Source organism: Chelon labrosus (assembly GCF_963514085.1).
Source record: "Chelon labrosus genome assembly, chromosome: 6".
Taxonomy (NCBI): domain Eukaryota; kingdom Metazoa; phylum Chordata; class Actinopteri; order Mugiliformes; family Mugilidae; genus Chelon; species Chelon labrosus.
In genome coordinates, this window is record NC_140342.1 from 12,453,067 (window position 1) to 12,472,566 (window position 19,500).

General features: G+C 45.7%; 2 protein-coding genes across 4 annotated transcripts; one reads left to right on the top strand and one right to left on the bottom strand.

Moving 5' to 3' along the window:
• The first annotated feature begins 117 nt into the window (after positions 1 to 117).
• On the top strand, positions 118 to 5,032 carry ap1s3b (adaptor related protein complex 1 subunit sigma 3b). Of its 3 annotated transcripts, XM_084546043.1 has the most exons (6): positions 153 to 320; positions 2,143 to 2,321; positions 3,082 to 3,190; positions 3,394 to 3,531; positions 4,156 to 4,217; positions 4,404 to 5,032. In XM_084546043.1, the coding sequence occupies exons 1-5, from the start codon at positions 318 to 320 to the stop codon at positions 4,195 to 4,197; spliced, it is 471 nt and encodes a 156-aa protein (XP_084402169.1). In that variant the 5' UTR covers positions 153 to 317; the 3' UTR covers positions 4,198 to 4,217; positions 4,404 to 5,032. The 3 variants fall into 3 exon arrangements, with proteins under 3 accessions (XP_084402168.1, XP_084402169.1, XP_084402170.1); XM_084546044.1 differs by lacking the exon at positions 4,156 to 4,217 and having other exon boundaries at positions 166 to 320; XM_084546042.1 differs by lacking the exons at positions 3,394 to 3,531; positions 4,156 to 4,217; positions 4,404 to 5,032 and having other exon boundaries at positions 118 to 320; positions 3,082 to 3,386.
• A 1,003-nt stretch (positions 5,033 to 6,035) lies between these two features.
• On the bottom strand, positions 6,036 to 7,913 carry scg2b (secretogranin II b; the record flags this gene model as incomplete). The annotated part of the gene is made up of 1 exon (XM_084547343.1): positions 6,036 to 7,913. One exon carries the CDS (start codon positions 7,911 to 7,913, stop codon positions 6,087 to 6,089), a length of 1,827 nt encoding a protein of 608 aa, XP_084403469.1. The 3' UTR covers positions 6,036 to 6,086.
• Positions 7,914 to 19,500: the final 11,587 nt, after the last annotated feature.

Genomic DNA, 19,500 nt, shown 5'->3' on the forward strand with positions numbered 1-19,500 from the left:
CAGCTCATTCATTCATTAACGCGCTTCCTTTCCTGCGGTCACGTGGCCAGCCTTTAAAGGTGGAGGTGTGCCTCTTTCTGGGTGGACGAATCTACCTCAACCAATCCAGATGGCTTTGAGCTCCGGTGATGCGTGCGCTCCTCCGGCGGCGGCCAGGAGGGCGGGGTTAACCAACTTTCCCAGTTGCTGCCGCACTTGTCGGAGGATCAGATATGCTTTCGGCCGGACCATTTGACCCTTTGTGAGGGTTAACGTGCGCATTTGCTCCTCATCGTTCGGTTGATTTGTAGGCTACCTCTTGGCGCAGCGTCAAAAAAATGGTAAGTGTTGCGTGGCTTGTTTTTGAACGCGTGAGCGCAGCGGTGAGATCAGCCTACCGCGGCCGTTCACCTGCTGCACCTGTTGTCGCTGACAGGTAGACAAAACCAGAAAGTGCTCTTCGACGCAGCTCCCTTTTACATTTGATCACATTTGTTTTTTTGTCAGACGCCCGAACAAGAGTTTTTTTTGTTTTTTATTGCTAGTTTTTAGTGATTTAATCCTTCTTTTTGTGGGACTGTCGGAAGTGAGGTGTACGCTTCCTCAACTGGTCTCTTCAGTAAAACAGGTTTCGTCACTCGTCACCGTCGGGTCCTGCCCTGTGGGTAGTCAAATGGTTTCCATATTGATTTGACTGTGGATACTTACAGGGTAGCCTACTCGCACCTGGATATACCAGTACAGGGACTGGTTTTAGGCCTATTGCTACTGGTGGAGTAGTTATTTGTATTACTGAAGTAATTCGGATAATATTACTCCAGGTGTATTGTTCTCTTCAGTTCATTTCCCCACAGTGGAAAAACTGGTACGTCCTCATTGTATTGGAGAACAGCTGACATCAATCTTCAACTTAAATAGCTGAAAAGTAGAAAAAAATATATATAACTACGCTGTTCAATTCTTCTTTAAAATCATGGGATGCAAATTTAATGCTGCACTCGGCACATACATCGATCAGGCATAACATTATGACCACCTGTAGGTGTCCCTTGTGCCTCCAAAGCAGTTGTGACTCATCAGAGAATGGACATGGGCCTTCTGAGGGTGTCCTGTGGTGTCTGGAAACACAATGTTGTCAGTGGGGGGCCTTTAGGTCCTATGGGTTGAGAGGAGGGGCCTCTGTGGATCAGGCTTGTTCCAGAGCATGCCACAGATACTTCATCAGTTTGGGATCTAGTGAATTTGGAGGTCAGGTCAACACCTTGTGCTGTTTTTTTGATGTTTTTTTTTTTTAGTTGTTCCTAAACCGTTCTTGTGTGCGTGCCTGTGTCAGGCTGCATCCAGCTGGGGATGGCTGCTTTCTCGAGGGTGTCTGGTCTGATCTAGGTGGTACGTGTCTAAGTGACATCCACATGAATGAATGCCAGGTCTGAAAGTTTCCCAGCAGAACATTGTATTGTCACAACCATGTTATTTACTTCACCTGTCAGTGGTTTTAATATTGTGGCTGGTCTGTGCATGTTATCTATGTTACCTACTCAAATGTATTTCACGATATCAGATGAGGTCTTTTTTAGAATTTGAATACTGGCACTGGAACTGTGCGGAAGAGGCTCAGAAGGATAAAATATAATACACAGACTTTGTTCTCCTAAACAAAGAAACACTTTCTTCCATTGTGGTTGCTATAAAATAATAGTTAAAGCCCGATATCACTAAACTGTTTGACACCTTCAATTTTCTTATGCTATTTATTCTGCTATGGAAAGACTAGAAACATAACATTTACACTGAGAGGAAACTTAAAGGAAACCAAAAGATGTGGGGGAAGAATTAATGTCTGTATTGATTTGAAGCCAAACCTGCTGGAAACCTTTTCCCTAAACATCCAAAATGCCTTACCAGTCTTGAAAACTGAAACGGAAACGGAAAGGAACTTCTTCCTCAGTTGTTAAATGACCTTCACATTTCTTCCACCACCCTTTAGGGCGGCGGTTGTTCTGTGAAGTTACTCGTTAATGAACGCACCGGCAGCAGTTCCACCCTTGTGACCCTTTGTGTGTGTTAGCAGCTGTTGGTTAATATGTCCTTCAGAATGGCTTTGTGTGGACCTGCGTGCATCGGGTTCGTGACCTCCCCGCTGACCTTGCGTTGTGTTGTTAGATGCGCTTCCTGCTGCTCTTCAGTCGCCAGGGGAAGCTGCGCCTCCAGAAGTGGTTCACGCCCATGACCGAGCGCGAGAAGAAGAAGATCATCAGGGACATGACCACCATGGTGTTGGCACGGCAACCGCGCTCCTGCAACTTCCTGCACTGGAAAGACCTCAAGATTATTTATAAGAGGTGAGTCGGCTTGGATTAGTTATTGTGTTCAGATTATGTGTTTTCGTGGACACTGGTGTTCCACAGAGAGTGTAATAATGAGAATTATAGTGTCACATGTTGCTGTATAATCTAATCAGACTGATAAAGGGGGGCAATTTAAATGTTTAATAATCAGTTCAGAAGGAGAATATCAGTGCCTAAAAACATGAAAATGCTTGATCCGATTGTTTAAATGTTTGAATTTGTCAAATCATTTCTATTATATATTAAAAGTTAAAGGGACAGCAAAATTTATGTATTTTTCAATTTATATATTTTAAGTGCTGTCCATCCAGGTCTCTTAAATACAATGGAACTAGATCTCCTTCGAGAAACCGTGACCCTGCATTTAAGAAAAGCTGCGTACCTAGGAACTATTTTACGCACGCCTCACTACATTCGCTAACCATTTCACTGCTTCAGTCTTTTCTTGGAACTCAGCTTGGAATGGTAGCTTACATAGATAAGTTAATAGCGGTGGGCTCAACTGGCACCACAGAGCTAGGTAGCGTTACACCTCAGCCAACAGGATGTTGTTTAAATCTTTTTTGAAATAAGCTTAGGCACTTCTTGTTCCATCATATTCAAGTGAAATCTCTACAACCCAAAGCTCCAGAACTGAGCAACTCACATCAAAACAGTTCAGATGTATAACCCTAACCCCACAGGCCAGAAGAAGAACTGTACCTTTAAGTCAGTTGCATATCATTGACCCCCTCTCTGATCCCCTTCTCCTCAGGTATGCCAGCTTGTATTTCTGCTTGGCCGTGGATAACCAGGAGAACGAGCTGCTAGCGCTGGAGGTCATTCATCGCTACGTGGAGCTGCTGGACAAATACTTTGGCAATGTATTTCACTCTCTTACACTCGTTGCGCAAATTTTAGTCTCAGGTGTAGTGTTAAAATTGAACGGCCGCCTGTCGGGAGCCCATTACCGTCCGACTAACGACGGTCATCAAACGGCGCGTTGCATTTCATTTCATTTCATTTCATTTGATCGCCATGTGTTCTGCACCGTGGACTCTCTGATTTGACACTGACCTCCTCCCAGGTGTGTGAGCTGGACATAATCTTTAACTTTGAGAAGGCCTATTTTATCCTGGACGAGTTCCTCATGGGAGGCGAGATACAGGAAACCTCCAAGCAGACCGTCAACCGCTGCATCGAAGCCTCGGACATGCTGCAGGAGGTGAGATTAACTGACGCCTGCTCGCACCAGAAAACACATCTGCTGCGTGAGCGTGTAACAGCTGTTGCATGGCTCAGTAAAGCAATAGTGACATGTTTTAGTGTAGAGTTGTTGTTTTTTTTTTTTCAAATCATGGCTGTGGGGTATTTTGAAAGCTCCAGATTCTTGTAATATTTTTCTAAACCACAACACTAAAGGCTGTGTGATGCTCTGACATGGGAGTGGTAACTAGTCATGTAGTGAGTTAAATTAACTGCGGTGCTGCTGAGTCCCTGTTGTCCCCTTTGTCTTTCTCGTAGCTGTGTTTGCACATTAGCTGCTGCTCCCTCTAGAAAAAAAGTAGATTTGTGTTTGTGCTGCTGTGTTTCTCACCCCCCCTTTTTACTCGTGCATCTCTCTCTCGCTCTCTCTCTCTCTCTCTCTCTCTCTCGGCCAGCGTTATTGCGAGTGAGAGACAGACTTTTCCTGGAACGTGTGTAGTGTTTGGCTTCCCGCTCTCCCTGTAGGCTCGTGGCTCTGGGTGGTACGGCGGTGTGCTTTCTGAGCAGGGCTTGACTAACACTTTTTTAAAATCTGGAGCCGCGCAGCGTAGCCTCGCATTCATTTTGCCCATTATCGCTTCAGGATGACAGCAGTGAGTGGTGTGAGGTGGAGCTGTTTGGATGACCTTGAATATGGACAGACAGGTTAGATGTTGTGCTTGTGTTAGTGACTTGCCGCGTGTTGGTGTGCTCAGCACTTTAGAGTAGCAGGTGATGTGTCGATGTGTGCCTGTGTATATTATATATATATATGTGTAATAATGCTCCTTTTTGCTTGTTTGAAACACTTGAAGCTGATTTTCTTTCCTCGTTGTGCCTTTTTTTCCCCAGACTATGGAGGAGTATATGAGCAAACCTGCATTTTAACACAAAACAAAAGGACTGACAGCGGGGATGAATACAGGAGCCAGGTGTGATAATTCAAGGGAGTTTCGAACATTTCGGTTCTGCAGAACATTTTCAAAAGAGGAAATATGGCGCACGGAACATTTGCTCACGTTCTTGCTCGAAGCATGACTGCGCGTACTGTACCTTCATTTGCTTTCAAGTGAAGCCGGGGGGCGGGGGGCAGGGGGTGGCTTGTGTTTAAACTGATTGCCTTTAATAAATTAAATGTAGCGGATGAGGGGGGTATGAAAATCATAACAATGGAGTGATTTTAGATTTATTAACTTGTTGCATTTGAATTTAAATCATGTGCTAAAAAAATACTGGATCATTGTGAATCACTTGGCTGGGTTTGCAGTCAAGTGATCTCAAGAAATAGAGTTCTAGCATCACTCAGAGGTACAATGTTTCTTACTAGCACATATCCAATTTTTGAAATGAGACTGTTTTTTAATCTGAATAACATATTACATGTGTGGGAATATCATTCTTTCAGAGGTTGCTAGTGTGGGTGTGAGTCAGTTTGTTTTTTAAATGTGTAATTTATGATTAAAATGTTTATTTTGATACGAGGCCTGCTTTGAGTAATTCTTTTTATCGTGAATGTGTGTTTTGCATGATTCATTAGGTTGCAAGGAAATTCCCCAGCCCTTGTTGAGTGTGTGTGTGTGTTTGTTAAACAGAAGGCTAGCTCGCCCTGTGTTATTTTATTCCCCCTGCTCCCTCCGCCTGGCTACGGCGCACCTCTGCGGCTTTAATAAGGCAACACAACTCAGCAAGAAGAAAAATAATCCAGCTGATGCTTTATTCATCTGTGATCGATCACACAATCGTTGAACATGTACAAAATGGTTTAAAAATGAGCATACATAGCACAACCACTGGTAGGCCAACAATACAGAGCTTTGCAGTATGAAAGGATTGGAAGGCAGGCGACGGTCTGATAGTAAGACTCGGAAATAAACATCCATAATAATTAAACATTAAATCCACCAACCCTGAATATATCACGAGTCACAACAACACGCTGCCACCGTGATGTCCCCCCACGTTACACTGTACGCTTGTGTTCCTCAAAGGCCCGGTCAGCGTTACACTTGATCATTTACATGTATATTCACATATGGAATTCAATAGTTTTGACGTAGATGAAAAATAAGCCATTACTCGGGTCGGTTATAGTTGAAAATATAAGGCTGCTTTAATGCTGTTTACAGACACCATTAATGTAAACAAACTGGAAACAACATCACAAAACTTTTAATATCTCTGATTTGACTGGAGTTTGATGAGTCTATTGATCAGGAGGACTGGCAATTTGACACTGGCAACAGGCTTCAAATCCAATCATAATGTTTTGAGGATACATCTTTTGCACCTTTAATGTCCTGTGGTGTGATATTTCTATGATGTTCTTGCAGCAAGTAGGGACTGATATATATATATATATATTTATATAGATAGATAGATTTTAATTATATTTGATTGCTATAGTCCTTTTTCTTTAGGGTGACATTAGCATCATATAATAGAAATTTGTAAACTAGATCACGTCCACCAAACTTTATTTTTGAGACAGTATAAATACTATATTCAGAATTTCGTGCGTCTCGCAGGGGGATCAGGCTACATCCCGGTGACCGTCTTCTCGCGGTGCTCCTTCACCTCCTCTTCGGTCTGTGGAGCCGAGGTCTTGGCCGGTATCTCGTCCTTCCCCTGCATCTCCGTGGGCGTCACTTTCTCCTCCGCGGCCACCTCGGTTTCCCTCTTGGCCACGGGCCTCTTTTCCGCGTCCGCTTGCTCCAGGTAGTCCTTCATGGCGCGCTCGTACAGCTCGTACGGGAACTGTCCCTTCAGCTGCGCCTGGGTGTCCCGCTTGGTGATGGTGTTGGGGTACTCTGTGAGGATTTTGGCCGCCAGGTAGGTCGTCACCTCGTCTTCAACGTCTCCGCCGTCGTCGTCGTCGTCGTCTTCGTCGGCGGCGGCGGCGGCGGGGCCGTTGGCCTGGCGTTTCAGGGGCATTTTGTTGAGCTCGGATAAGAACAGGTTCTCCCTGCGTCCGGATGGAGCGGGGATCTTCACCGGACCTGGATTTGGAGCGGGGTTGGACGCCGCTTGGATTCTGTCTGAAGATGAAGAGGTCTTCAGTGGTCTCTGCACCACGGGGTACTCGTTACTGATAGTCTCCACCCCGATGATGTCTAAAAAATCCTCTCTGTCCATGTCCTCGGGGGCGGGCTTGGGCTTTAGGGGCAGTCTGCGGCTGTAGTACCTGATCTTGGGGGTTTGGCCGGTGGGGTAGCGCGCTGCGGTTTGGGGGTCGCGGTGGAGCTTTCTGAGCTCCTCTGTGAGCAGCATATCGATAAGGTCCTGCGGAGGGACGTGGAGCTTCAGGGAGAGCTCCAGCAGCTCCTTCACCGTCCGAGGGTCCACGATGGAGGGGCGGATCAGTCTCTTTCTCTGCTCACCGGTCTTGTCTCTCTTCTGCCTCTGGTCGCTCATCTCCAGGACCTTCAGCAGGTAGTAATCGACCAGCTTAGTGTCATCATCAGCATCCTCCTGGTTCTGGTTGGCCCTGCGCTGCATCTCCTCCCTCTCGGATTCCTCCTGTTCACCGAGCGCCCTGTCCATTTCTTCGTGGCTCCCGTTGACCATCTCCTCCGTCTCTTCCCTCTCCTCCACGGGGACCCACTCCTCCCCTCCGGCCACATCCTCGTAAGCCTGGTTCCTCAGGCTGAGCCCGTCCTCCTCTTCATCATCGTCGTCTCCGAACACGTCTCTCTTCTGGCCAACGACCGTGGGCATCCTCTCGAGCTCTTCAAAGATGGACCTCAAATTGGCAAGGCTCTGTGGCGTGTACTGCTCGTCCAGGTCCTCTGTGGCTCGCTTAGAGGCGTCCGTATTCTCCTCGTCCTCGAACATCAGTGGGTATTTCTTGTGGGGTCTGGGGAAGTTACCGTAGTCTGCCGGTGCGCTCTCGGGGATTTCAGTGTCTTTGGTGCGGTGCCTGTGCGTGCGGCGGTCGTTCCTGGACGCCGATACGGGACTGACCTTCGCTTCTTTGCCGGCCTGATCCTGCAGAGACTTGAGCAGGGCTTTCATCAGCTGCTCAGCGGTAATGTCCTGCCTCTGCATGCCGGGAGCGGGCTGACGGTCCCCGGGAACCTCGTCCTGCTGGGAAGCGAGCTGAAGCAGGACCCTGAACTTGTCCACCTCGTCGTAATCCGCGGGTTCGGGTCGCCCCCCGTTTCGCTGCTTCAGGTTCTCGATGTACTCCAGAGCTTTCATCATGTCGGAGCTGGGTGGGTAGGCAGCCGGCTGCCCCTCACTCTCCCCGCCACGGAGCCTGTAGTGGCGGGGGACAGACGCAGCCTGCACGGCGCATCCATGAAGGAGGAAGGCGAGCAGGACCACGGCTCCCCCCGCGGGCAACTTGTGGTGGAAATGCAGCATTGTAGGCAGTCTATTACCTGGAAGACAACAAAGCACAAACTGTTAGTGATGACAAACAAGATCGTAGATGTTTACGCTTCAGCCGGTTAAGCTTATTCGAAAGCAACACGAACGAGCGTGTTTTGATCCAGGATCTGTTTGCCTATCAGGGATTTACGCTCCTCAAATTGAATGATATGATGCTGGGCGTGAGGAGATACGTTTGCATCACTGGATGAGTCACTCCCCGCGTCGTTAGGGGCAACCTCAGCATCCGATTTCCTCTTGAAAACATAAACCTTAATTAAAAATGAAATAAATAAATAAAATACCAATCTCTTCCCAATGGTTTCACTATAACAACGACTCTCTATGACCACCGATTGCGGGGGAAGCGTTTTCGTCCGTTCTAACCAAAAGTGTGGCGAAAAGCGACCGTAAAAACAAACGCATCTGATGCGTTTAGATATTAATCTGAGCTAAAACATTGTGAATATAACCATAAAATATTAGTTTTACCTTTGGCAACAAAGCTCAGACAGCAGTAAAGGTGTATGGCATCTCCTCGGGAGCGGTGCAGTTCTCTTCTGTTTTCAGCACTTGGACAGCTCCCCTCGTTATATGAGGCAACACCTGACCGGCGCGTCATCACACCACGCACGCAATAGCCGGTCCTAAAAAATCCATATAAATGATTCAGGTTTATGATATGGCATGCTAAAGAGTGAGCTGGGTTTAAAAATAGCTCTCCGTGCAGTCTGTTGCACGGCACAGGCTGGTAAGAGCATTAAATGTGTGCAGGACCCGCGGGGAAGGTGTGGATAATCAACCTACAGATTTATTTATTTATAAAAAAAAAAAAAAAGGAGAGCTTAATTCAGATGGAAAGTGTTCCTTTTCAACTTCACATGTTGAAAACATCTTAGTCTCCAGTTTTAGGAGACTGTGCCAAGATGTGCCAAACAAAAGGGCGACTGTTTCCCCAGTGATTCGCTATCTATTAAAAGATCATTAAATGCTCAATAAATCATTAAAACAAAATACTGTTTTGCCATCACTTCCACTCTCACCGTGGCATTTGAAGAGTTAAACCCTCTAGCGATGACTCACAGGCTCAAACCACCGCGGAATTGCTGTCGCAGTTCAGCAGTCCTCTTTCTCTCTCTCTCTCTCTCTCTCTTTCCCTCTTTCTCCTCCTCCTCTCCCTTCTCTGACAGAGATGGAGATAAACACCCTCCTGTCGGCTGGAGGCCAATGCTCGGGCATTCCGCAGGTTGACAAGATAAAAAACGGGCCACAGCGAGCGAGCTGCCTGTAAAAGGTCACGGATGAGTGGCGCAGAGAAGTTTATGGTGAGCCCAAAAGCCTTACTAAACACTTTTTTTTGTCGCTGTATATCTTCCAGCGAACGTCTGCGGTTATCACCCAAAAGTGGCATCCTCATAGACCTCACAGACGTAGATCAGTGTAGGCCAGAAAGTGAAAAGATTCAGATATAAATTTAGGTACCCCTTCAAAATAAAATGTCAATTTAGTTAAGGCTTTAATGTTTTTTAAATGTTCCCCTAAGTCCTTGTAAGCGTCTCTCTGCCACTCAGATACATTGGTGGATGCTTGTATCCTCCCTGGTGGTCCAGTGAGACCCCCACGCCTCCTTTTGGAGCTTCTAAAGTGGTTCTAAACTATGCGCTCAGTGTCCTCTGACAGCCCGCATACGCACGTAAGTGCTCTTCCAATCAGCCCCTGCGCTCCTTGCTTGTATCCACTGCGCATCTAATTGCGTTCAGCGTGCTCCTCATTTGTCCCGCGTTTCGATATTTTCACATCCATTTAAGCGGTGAAAGACAAAAAGGGCCCCCACTTAATCCTTTCCACTTCATTCCTCGGTTGGGGCTGCGCGCAGCGTGTCGTCATCTCAAAAGAGATTGCGACGACGCTGGAGGTGATTTAATGTGTTATTATTATTATTATTATTTTTTTAACTTGAAAGTGGCGTCAGCTGTAGAAAGCCTCCTGACTTTTAAAGACTCCACCGTGTCCCTCAATGATGCTGCTGCTGATGTGTGTGCGCAGCATGGCTTGTTTAAGTTCCTATCAACTTGTCTGTGCGCAAAAAAAAAAAAAAAAAAAAAAGGAGAGAAAGGGAAAATAGAATCGAGAGACTGGCAGCGAGAGAGAGAGGTGGAGAGAGGCGTGGTGTTGCTTGCACGGTCTTGTATAATCCCTCAGCATCACTCCTCTGACATCACATCTCTCCATTCAGGAACAGCCTTCACCCCGAGGGACAGCAGCGGCTCCACAGGCCACAACAGACAGCCCACGGTGGCATTGATCCTTAAAAAGGTTACATTCTTCTGCAAGGCCGTTCGGAAACTGATAATAGAACACGGTCGTTGTCACTTATTAATGTTGATGATAAATGAATACGCTCACAAATCTACGTGCATTCAGTCATCGGGCATGGCAGTGACTGATGTAGATGTCTTGTGACAGCTGTGACGCATATGTTCAGGGGGGGGGGGGGGACGTCTCCCCAGCTCAGCAGCCCTCTGGATAGGGTTTGGGATGATATGTTTTTATCACAGCTAAAAATAACTTGTCAAATGTCTTGTGCAACACGCGTGGGTGATTATGGACAACAAACTGAATGCATATTTCTTCAAACCTACCTCTGCCCGTGTCGGTCAGAAAACAGACTTGGTGGTGCTGTTAAATACCTAGAGGGGCTCTTTAGATACAGACATACATATGTGTGCACTCCTGTCTGTCTATCTGTTGTTGTGTAAGTCATGCCAACACCCCACCCCCTGGGTGCGATGACGATTCAGAGTGATGGATCAGAGGTTTCTAAACTCAGATCCCAGCAGGCTCCTGCTGGTGAAAGATTCACTGACTGAATCTGTAATTCCTCCCCGGGGCTTGCGGTGTGCTGTCTGTGTGCGTCGTTGCGTACAGACCGGTCTCTTCAGATGCAGAAAACAAAAGAAATGATTGGTGCTATTGCGTCCCCTTTCTGTCTGTCTTTGTCTGCTTCTCCTTTTCTCTCAATGAGATCTACAGCAGGGAAAAGGGAAAATTATAGTAATTAAATTAGGAGTCCTTAGGAGTGCCACTCTCACGCTCTTATTGGCTTTCCCATTACTTGCTCTCTCCTCTCTCTTACTCTCCTTCTCACTCTATCTATAGTATTGACCTTTTTACTAAACAATTCAAAAGCAGTTTTTTTGGCAAAGCACTGATGAGATGGATCGCCCTCTCTGTTTCTAGGTTACACCGTGGCACACAGCTCCCTTTCCTCTGCAAGTAATAATCTAAGTTGCATGACATTTTAAAATTGCTTTAATTAGGGAATCTTGTTTTCCAACACTGTTGCACTGTGTGTTGCTTAGAAGAAGTACAGCTATGATTTCCTCGGGGGGAAGTGTTCGTCAAAGCTGAACTGTTTCCACTGACAGACTCAGTCTCTGTCTTTTAAATGATTTTTTTTATATTAAAACCCAGTGATTTGATCTGCCATCGTGCATTATGCAGTCAAATACTCTAAGCTGCTCACACGCTCAAAACTGCGTGAGAAGTGGTGATGCACTGCTCAGACATCTTAATAAGCGTGGTCACCTTAACTGGACGTGGAAGCAGGAACACCGGGTTCCAAGTCAAATCCTACAGCCCCGTCTCTGGAGCACTCAGGAGGACGTGGCCTCCATCGACTGGAGCTGACCCTCTGGTTTCATGCATGTTTGTGATTTCTTCAGCTGCTGTGTCTTCCTGCAAGATCCGCTCCAGCCTTGAATGATAAGGCCAAGGCGTGGGAGTGAGAGCTGAAACTGATCTCCATTTATAAATTTGCACCTCGTTCGTGAATGTTGAAGTGCTTTCCATTTCTCTGCCATAAACCCTGAAAGGCAAAAAAGAACCAATCACAGTATGCACAGTAACACAAAATGCCACTTTTAATAACTCCTGCAGTCTCAAAATTATTCAACCCCTTCATGACAAGCATCTTTAGTAGTTAGTAACCACCCTTTTTCTGTTATGACCTGCTGCAAACGTGCAGTGCTCCTGGGGAATTGTAGCCCATTCCTCACGGGCGAAGGCTTCCAGTTCACTAATATTCTCGGGTTTGCAGCCACCTTTTTCAAATCACACCAGAGAATTTAAATGGGGTTCAAGTCGAGCAATTGTGATGGCCACTCAACTATCTTCCAGTGCTTGTTCTGAAACCAAGCTGTGGTGGACTCTGAGGTATGCTTGGGATCGTTGTCCTGTTGGAAGGTCCAGTGACACCGAAGCTTCAGCTTCCTTACAGATGGCATGGCATTTTTGTCCCCAGGGATCTCCTGATACTTGACTGAGTCGATCTTGCCCTCCACACGCTGCAGGTTTCCAGTGCCAGAGGAAGCAAAGCAGCCCCAGAGCATCACTGAGCCACCGCCATGCTTCACCATAAGCAGGGTGTTCTTTTCACCGTATGCTTCATTCTTCCTCCCCAAAATGTTCCAGTTTTTTTCCATTGCTCCACAGAACAGAATCCCAAAACCTCTTTGGCTTATTTATATAGTCTGGGGTAAACTGGAGCCGAGTTTTCTTGTGCTTTTGGGTGAGTAGTGGTGTACGTCAGCGTTTAGCATGGGCCTTACTCTGGAGACAGAAACCTCAGTGTCTGCTGCACCAAGTCTTGCTGCTGGTATTTTGCAGTCAGTCAGGGGTTTTTGACCACCTGATAGCTTCCTTTTTCTGAAACGTCCAGGTAGCGAAGCCACTGATCCTTTCATTTTAAACTGTATCTCTGGGAACGTTCAACGTCTTTGCTAGCTTTTTGCATCCTTTTCCTTGTGTGTGCAAGGCGATGATCTCTTCTCTGACCTGACCTGATTCTAATATGCAATCAAATGTCACCATCAGCAGTCCGGGTATTTGAGGTGTTCCACCTCAAGCACACTTGATGCAACTAATGTAGCCCTTGACTGGTTGCATCGAGGTGCGCTTGAGACCACACCTGATTGTGCTCTTATGAGGAATTCTATTCAGGGGGTTGGATAATCTTGAGTCTGCAGTAGTCATGAAAAGTGGCATTTTTTTGTTGAAACCACTCGTAATATTAGTTGTGCTGAACTATTTAAATTGTTCTTGACTTGTTTATTGCAAACAGCTGCTAGTTTGTACATGTTGCCGGTAAACCTAATTCGTAGTGAGGATTGAATAATTTTGACTGCAACTTTATTTTATTAAATATATGTCATTGATTGATCATTAAAAATATAGAAGACTTCTTAGGAGCAACCTACAGTCAAAAAGGGGGAGAACACAGTGCTAAAAATTGCCTTCTGAGTTTACATTTTAGCAGGAAACGTAACGTCTGGCTTCCTTCACTTCTGATTATAAAAGCTGTCATATTGGGCTTTTAGTCAAAGAGCATATTGGGCCAAAAAGAAAAACTCCTGCACTTCTTTTCCCAGCTAAGATATAAATTGGACAGGCAGACTTCATTCCACAAGCAGCTCTTTTTTGGCATGACAACAATCAGATGTATGACTACAACATACTGAGCTTTTTTAAGGCGCTAATTCACGTATTTATGTACAGATGAATGTTTGTCACGCTGCCACAAAGCTGCTCACCAAACTCATTTTTATCTCCAGTTTATATAAATACTATGAGTAATGGAAGTAAATCTTGTAATCTTGAAGTCAGATTTGATGATTTTTATGTTATGCTGTAGAACTGGATGAAGATTTCTTGAGTATTAAAAATATGACTGTATTCTGGTTGCACTGTCTTAGCTGGATGCTAAAATACGAATGTAGTGGGTCAAATTTGTATGTTTGGTTAAATTTTACCCCCTTTCTCCCTGTACTTCATCTCATTTGTCTAATCTCTTGTCCTTGATCAGCTGACGACACTGTATCTGACTCTGTCTACAGCGTGTCTCTTCTCCTCCTCCTGTATCTAACCCTGCAGGAGTCGAGAGGGATTCTGCGGCTGCTGTTTGCCCACACGTCAATCAGAGCTGTGTGGGGGAGAATAATATCAGCTCAACAATGGCCTGCGTGCGTCACAATGCCATTCGCGTGCACGCTCACCCAGCCAACTGCAAACCCATACACACGGCCTCGCAAAGCTGCATCTCAAGACGCGCGTGTTCAAATTCTTGCCTTTATGCTCTGAAAGCGACTCAAGGACTTGTGACTCAGCCGAGAGCTCGGGTCAGAGAGTAATAAACACTTCATCGTTACAACCTTGGATTTTCTTCTCCAGCAGCCATTCAGATCTGATGGTGTTGCATATGCTCGGGTAAAAAAAGAAAAGAAAAAAGATGATGGGCGTTTAAAAGAAAGAGTCGTGTTCCCCCTCTTTTTTTGTTTTTCTCCTCCTCACCTCTCTAGCCCTCATCACCACATCATAAGAGCCAGCAGAATGGCACGCCCGTTGTCATGGCTCACCTTCTTTTCAACCAACGTCTCCATGGTGACGCTGCCTCGCAGCCTTTCATCTGCTTCCACCTTCCTCTCCCCTCACAGGTTGGCATCCTTGTCTCCTTCATTAGCCGCTTCGTTTCTTAACCTACCCATTTCCTAGCGGCTTGCATTCATTACTTTTTTATCATTTTTTTTTTTTAGCTCTGTTGTACCCATCCGGCTCATCCCTCCCTTTGTGCCAATTACTGTCCTTGTCTTCAGGGGGAAGGTGGTTTGAGGAACAGAGATGGTGGTGATTAGAGCCACATATATGTTGTCTGAGCCATTAGGACAGAGGAGCAGAAATGAGGAGAGGAGTCTGCTGTCTGAGCAGCGTAAGGAGGGGAGAGGAAAATTGAAGGAGAGCATGAAATGAAAGAAGGTGGAGAGTTACGCAGGCTTAGCCTTTTAGAAAAGGGCACATAATGTCCACGTAATGCCACAGGAATGCAGCTGGAGACCAGTGGGAGTTGACCAGATATCTCTGGATTAATGAGACTACCTTCAACAGACAAGTGTCCGTTCCTCCTCTACTCATGGTCATCTTTTGATTTCTTCCATTAAAGGAATAGTTTAGGAAATATGCTCGTTGGTTTTCTTGGAGCACTGATGCCCCTCTCATTTTCCTAGTTAGCTTAGCTTATCACACAAACCAGAAAGAAGTTGGGTCTGTCCAAAGATGGAAAAAAATTAAATAATCCAGCTCCTCTAAAGCTCACAAACTAACCAGCTATGTCTTGTTTGTTTAGTCGGTACAAAAACAGAAGCGTAGTTGTCATTTCACAGGTTTTGCGCCAGACTATTTCTTGGCCAACCAACTGTAGAGGCTTCCTGGAGTTTTTGGCAATCTTCTCTCTAACAAGAATAGCCCAAACATAACCCTAGTAAAATGGTGAACTGTTATTTTTAAAGTTCCAGCGCGATTAGCTGGGCGTGGCTAGCTGTTACCTCTGGTTTTCAGTTTTTATGCTACAAGCTAAGCTAATGCCCTGCTAGCTCCAGTTAGCCTTTAGGCTTTTAGCATTAACATGTGAGAGTATGTGGTTTCAATTGATAACACATGACACGAAAGCCTATTTCCTAAAATTTAAAACTATTCCTTTATATCTTAAATACATGCTTCTGTTTCAGGATAAAACTAAGTGTTAATACTGCAATAACATGTAGCATAGTTTTGTAGCATGTACTAGTTCCAAATCTAGCATGATGTACTCAGACGCCAATAATAACATAACAACATACTATAATTTGTTAATTTTCTGGCATTTAGTCTAAACCCAACAGGCATAACATTATGACCACCTTCCTAATATTGTGTAAATTTGTCCCTTTTCTGGCAACACAATGTTTTTGTGTGTCGGTGTCTGTGTCAGGCTGCATCCTGCTGCGGATGGTTGCTGCCATCAAGGAGTGCCATTACTATGGGATGGGGGTGTCTGGTCTGGTTTAGGTGGGTGGCACATGTCTAAGTAACATCATTCAAGTGAATGCCAGGACCAAACGTTTCAAAGCAGAGCATCGTATTGTCACAAGATGGTCAGTGTTATTTACTTCTCTTGTCATTGGTTTTAATTCTACTCTCACTCCTTCTTCTGTTGTTTAAGTGCAGTTGAAATCGGTCTCATGACATGGCTCGACCATCTCCGTTAATATACTAAAATATTGATGTCCTGGTTCGTGCATGTTTCCTCACAGCCAGTCATGCTTATTGGGGCCAAGAATAAACGTGAACTGATAATTTCCCATCCACGTGCTCAACCAGTGACAACCAGTTTTGTTAAAGTCTTATAGCCTTATAGAGTTTGTTGAGCAGCTGCACTTTTGATTTCACTGTCGGGACTTTTAATGTTTTATGTGGCTGCCTTCGTAGGAGGGCGACACAGCGGCAGAGTGGTTAGCGCTGTCACCTCACAGCTGGGGCCTTCCTTTGAGGAGTCTGCATGTTCTCCGTGTGCCTGCGTGGGTTTTCTCTGGAGCATCCCACGCTCCGAAGACATGTGTGTTAGGATGGTTGGTGATTCCAAACTGGCATGGTATGCGTGTGGGCGTGAATGGTTGTTTGCCTTTCTGAGTTAGAAACCCTGCTGTCAGCTGTCAGCTGGGATAGGATCCAGCCCTCGTTGACCCTCCCACAGGATAAATGGTTATAGATCGTGTATAGATGGATGGCTGTGTAGGAAATCATCTCATTTAAATTTTCTTTCTACAATAAATTCCCTAACAAAAATCAATAATTTAAAACTTCTGGTTTGATAACAACTTCTACTTGGCAGCTCCATGCAGTCTGAGGTTGCTGCGGGTCATAATTGACACTTTAACCCCCCGTCCACCGGGGTAAACCATACTTTTAATTCGTGAGCTCAGTTTCTCATTCTGACAGTCACTATTTTAGTCGCATCTACAGTACTTGGCTGCCTCCACATTGCAAACCTGCACTCTCTTTCATTATAGCAGCAACCGTTCAGCAATTTGCCGCGCTGTGTTTTGTCGCTGCTGAACTTCTTTTCTACCTTCCAGCATCTTGTCAACCTCAGTTTTGCTCTTTTCACTTTTTATTATAATTATAATTTTCTCTCCCTGCTCTTTTGCCCTGCTCACAGCTATTAATGACTGTCAGTGTTCAACACGGTGTTCTGAATCATCTCTTCTCGACCGACAAATGTGTGTGTGTGTGTGTGTGTGTGTCTCCTCTCCTCTCCTCTCTCTGTGCAAGCGCGTGCACGAGCGCACGTGCACAGATTATGTGAGTGTCTATGGTAATGGGGTGCGGCGTGACGCACTGGCTGACGTCAGCGGAGGCCGGGGCAGGATGTGTGTTTTGATGAAGAAGTGCCGACAGTGAAATCAGAAACAAAAGTCACTCTCAAAACTAAGGTATTTAAAACCAGTCACTCCAGTTAATCTACATCATAAATGCACACATCCGCAGCAAAAATATACACAAATGATCATAAATAAATGAATGCAAAGCTCCAAAATTGACTTTTGGCCTCTCTGATAGATGTGCATGCAGTTTTGTCTTGGATCTTCCAGTCATTAAAGTGTGCCACCTCCTCCTGCAGAGCCCCCGTGTCTGCGTGCGTGGTGTGCTTTTGAAAATGTGTCTGCAAATGTGTATGGATGTTGATCAAATACCAGCTTAAACACACGCTTGCTATTCTGTCCAAAGTCCATTATGTCCTGTTCTCTGCGCCTCATGTTGCTCCTTCTGTGCAGCAAGCACAACAACATTGTATTTTTAATGTGAGAATTTTAAATGAGACATCTATTTCCGTCCGCCCTCTCATCTCTCCGGTTCAGTCTCATTCCTCCACCCCCCCACCCCTCCCTCCTTTCTTCCTCTCTCCTCCTCTATTTTTCAGCATCCTCCTTTGCCATGTCCCTCCCACCACTCCTCTCTTTCTCTTTCTTTGTTCCTTCACCGGTGCTTCTTTATCTCTGTGGTCTCTTCTTCCACCACTCCCTGTCGGCGCCACGGTGCGATGATGCTGGTCCTGGCCGCCCCCCAAACAGCCCGCTCCCCCACCTCCTCCCTCCCTCCCTCCTCCTGATGCTATAAATACCCGGCATCGGTGAGTCATCGCCCAGACGTATCAGTTGCCTCTCCCTCTGCCTCCCCATCCTCGCCCCCACCCTCTACTATCTCTCTCTCTCTCCATCGCTCCTCGGCTCAGGCTCATTACCAGACCGCACACGTTTTCACACCTCTGCTTTGGCCCCTCGCTCGCATCACGGCGACCCAGCCGGGCTGAGTCGGGGCCAACGCCCGGCATGATGCGGCCAGACTTACCAAGAGCGAAGCCAAAGGTCATTTTGACACATCGCAACCACAGAAAAACAAAATCAGCAGGAGTGTGCGCAATATGGTCAGTCAGTCAACCAGAAAGCAGAGCATCACAGTCACTAACTTTCCAATTAGGAAGTTGGAAATGTTGCCAGCACTTTTCTTAATTGACCCAAAAGTAGCTTCAAAGTCAGATGAAACTATTTTTTTCCTCTTTAACAACATCACAGTTGTTGTAGTGCATACAGGGTAAAACAGAAATTATTATTAATGCGTTAAACATATACGGTGTCCTTGAATTTTCACTTTATTTTAAACTAATGTTCTTGTATCACACAGTATGAGTTTATAATGATGGACCGCTGCCCATATATAACGAGTGATAGACCTGCTAACAAGTTCCCAAGGGTTGGAGGGGACGTAGATGGATGCTGATGCAAAACATGCATCAAAATGTTCATTTTTAGGAAACATTTTACACACAAAAATGGAACGGTAGCTCACCATTTTCTAAGCTTTCCTCTCTTATCCAGCCTATCTTGCAGTGACACTGGGACAGTGACAGTCCCGGTCCTTGCTTCACCCGGGGGTAGTCCCGCAGAGGGGCAGGCGGTGCAGCAGCATCTGATTTCAATCCCTGCAAGTGCAGATAGAGGAGAGAAAATCAGTTATAAAGTGACAAAGAACTTTAGTTTTCTACTTAAAGTGACTTTGGCAGAGTGTTTGATTCGATTATTGCATTATAGTAGTAGTTATGTCTGTCCAAAACTACACTGGGCCCTGCAAAACAGACAGTGGAAGACATTTACTGAAGCAACAAAAGTCAAATTGCGTCAGTAAAGAAAGCATGAGAATAACTGTGGGTCTTATCTTTGTTGTAATTTGTAGACTGCCATTGAATAAATTCAATGCATGCCACCCACCAACAAGACAGGCTACCCCAGCAATTGTTTTGGGACCCCCAGATGAATAAGTTTTGACCCCACTGGACATCAACAATACTCCACCACACTCCCTTCTATCCACCCTATGGCAGATTTGACGAGTCTGGACCCGGGGGATGGCACATGTACCTACGGCTTTGCATGGGGTCCCCTCAGAACCTAGGATCTCCTCGAACCCTTCGCATCTTCTCTAACCAGGCCACTGTAGGTCATTGCGTTCGGACTGGCCTGCAGCACGAACAAAACCGATCAAGTGTCAGGAATGAAGCTGTGAAGAGCAATGGAAAAGAAGAAGACGGTTCGAAGGAGAGATCAGGAGAGACAGAGAATGTCAAATGTAAGCCACAGAGGGAAGAGATGAGGAAATGAGAAATGAATCCATTTATCTATAGACGGTAAGTACACTTGTATTTTCAGATGTGGAC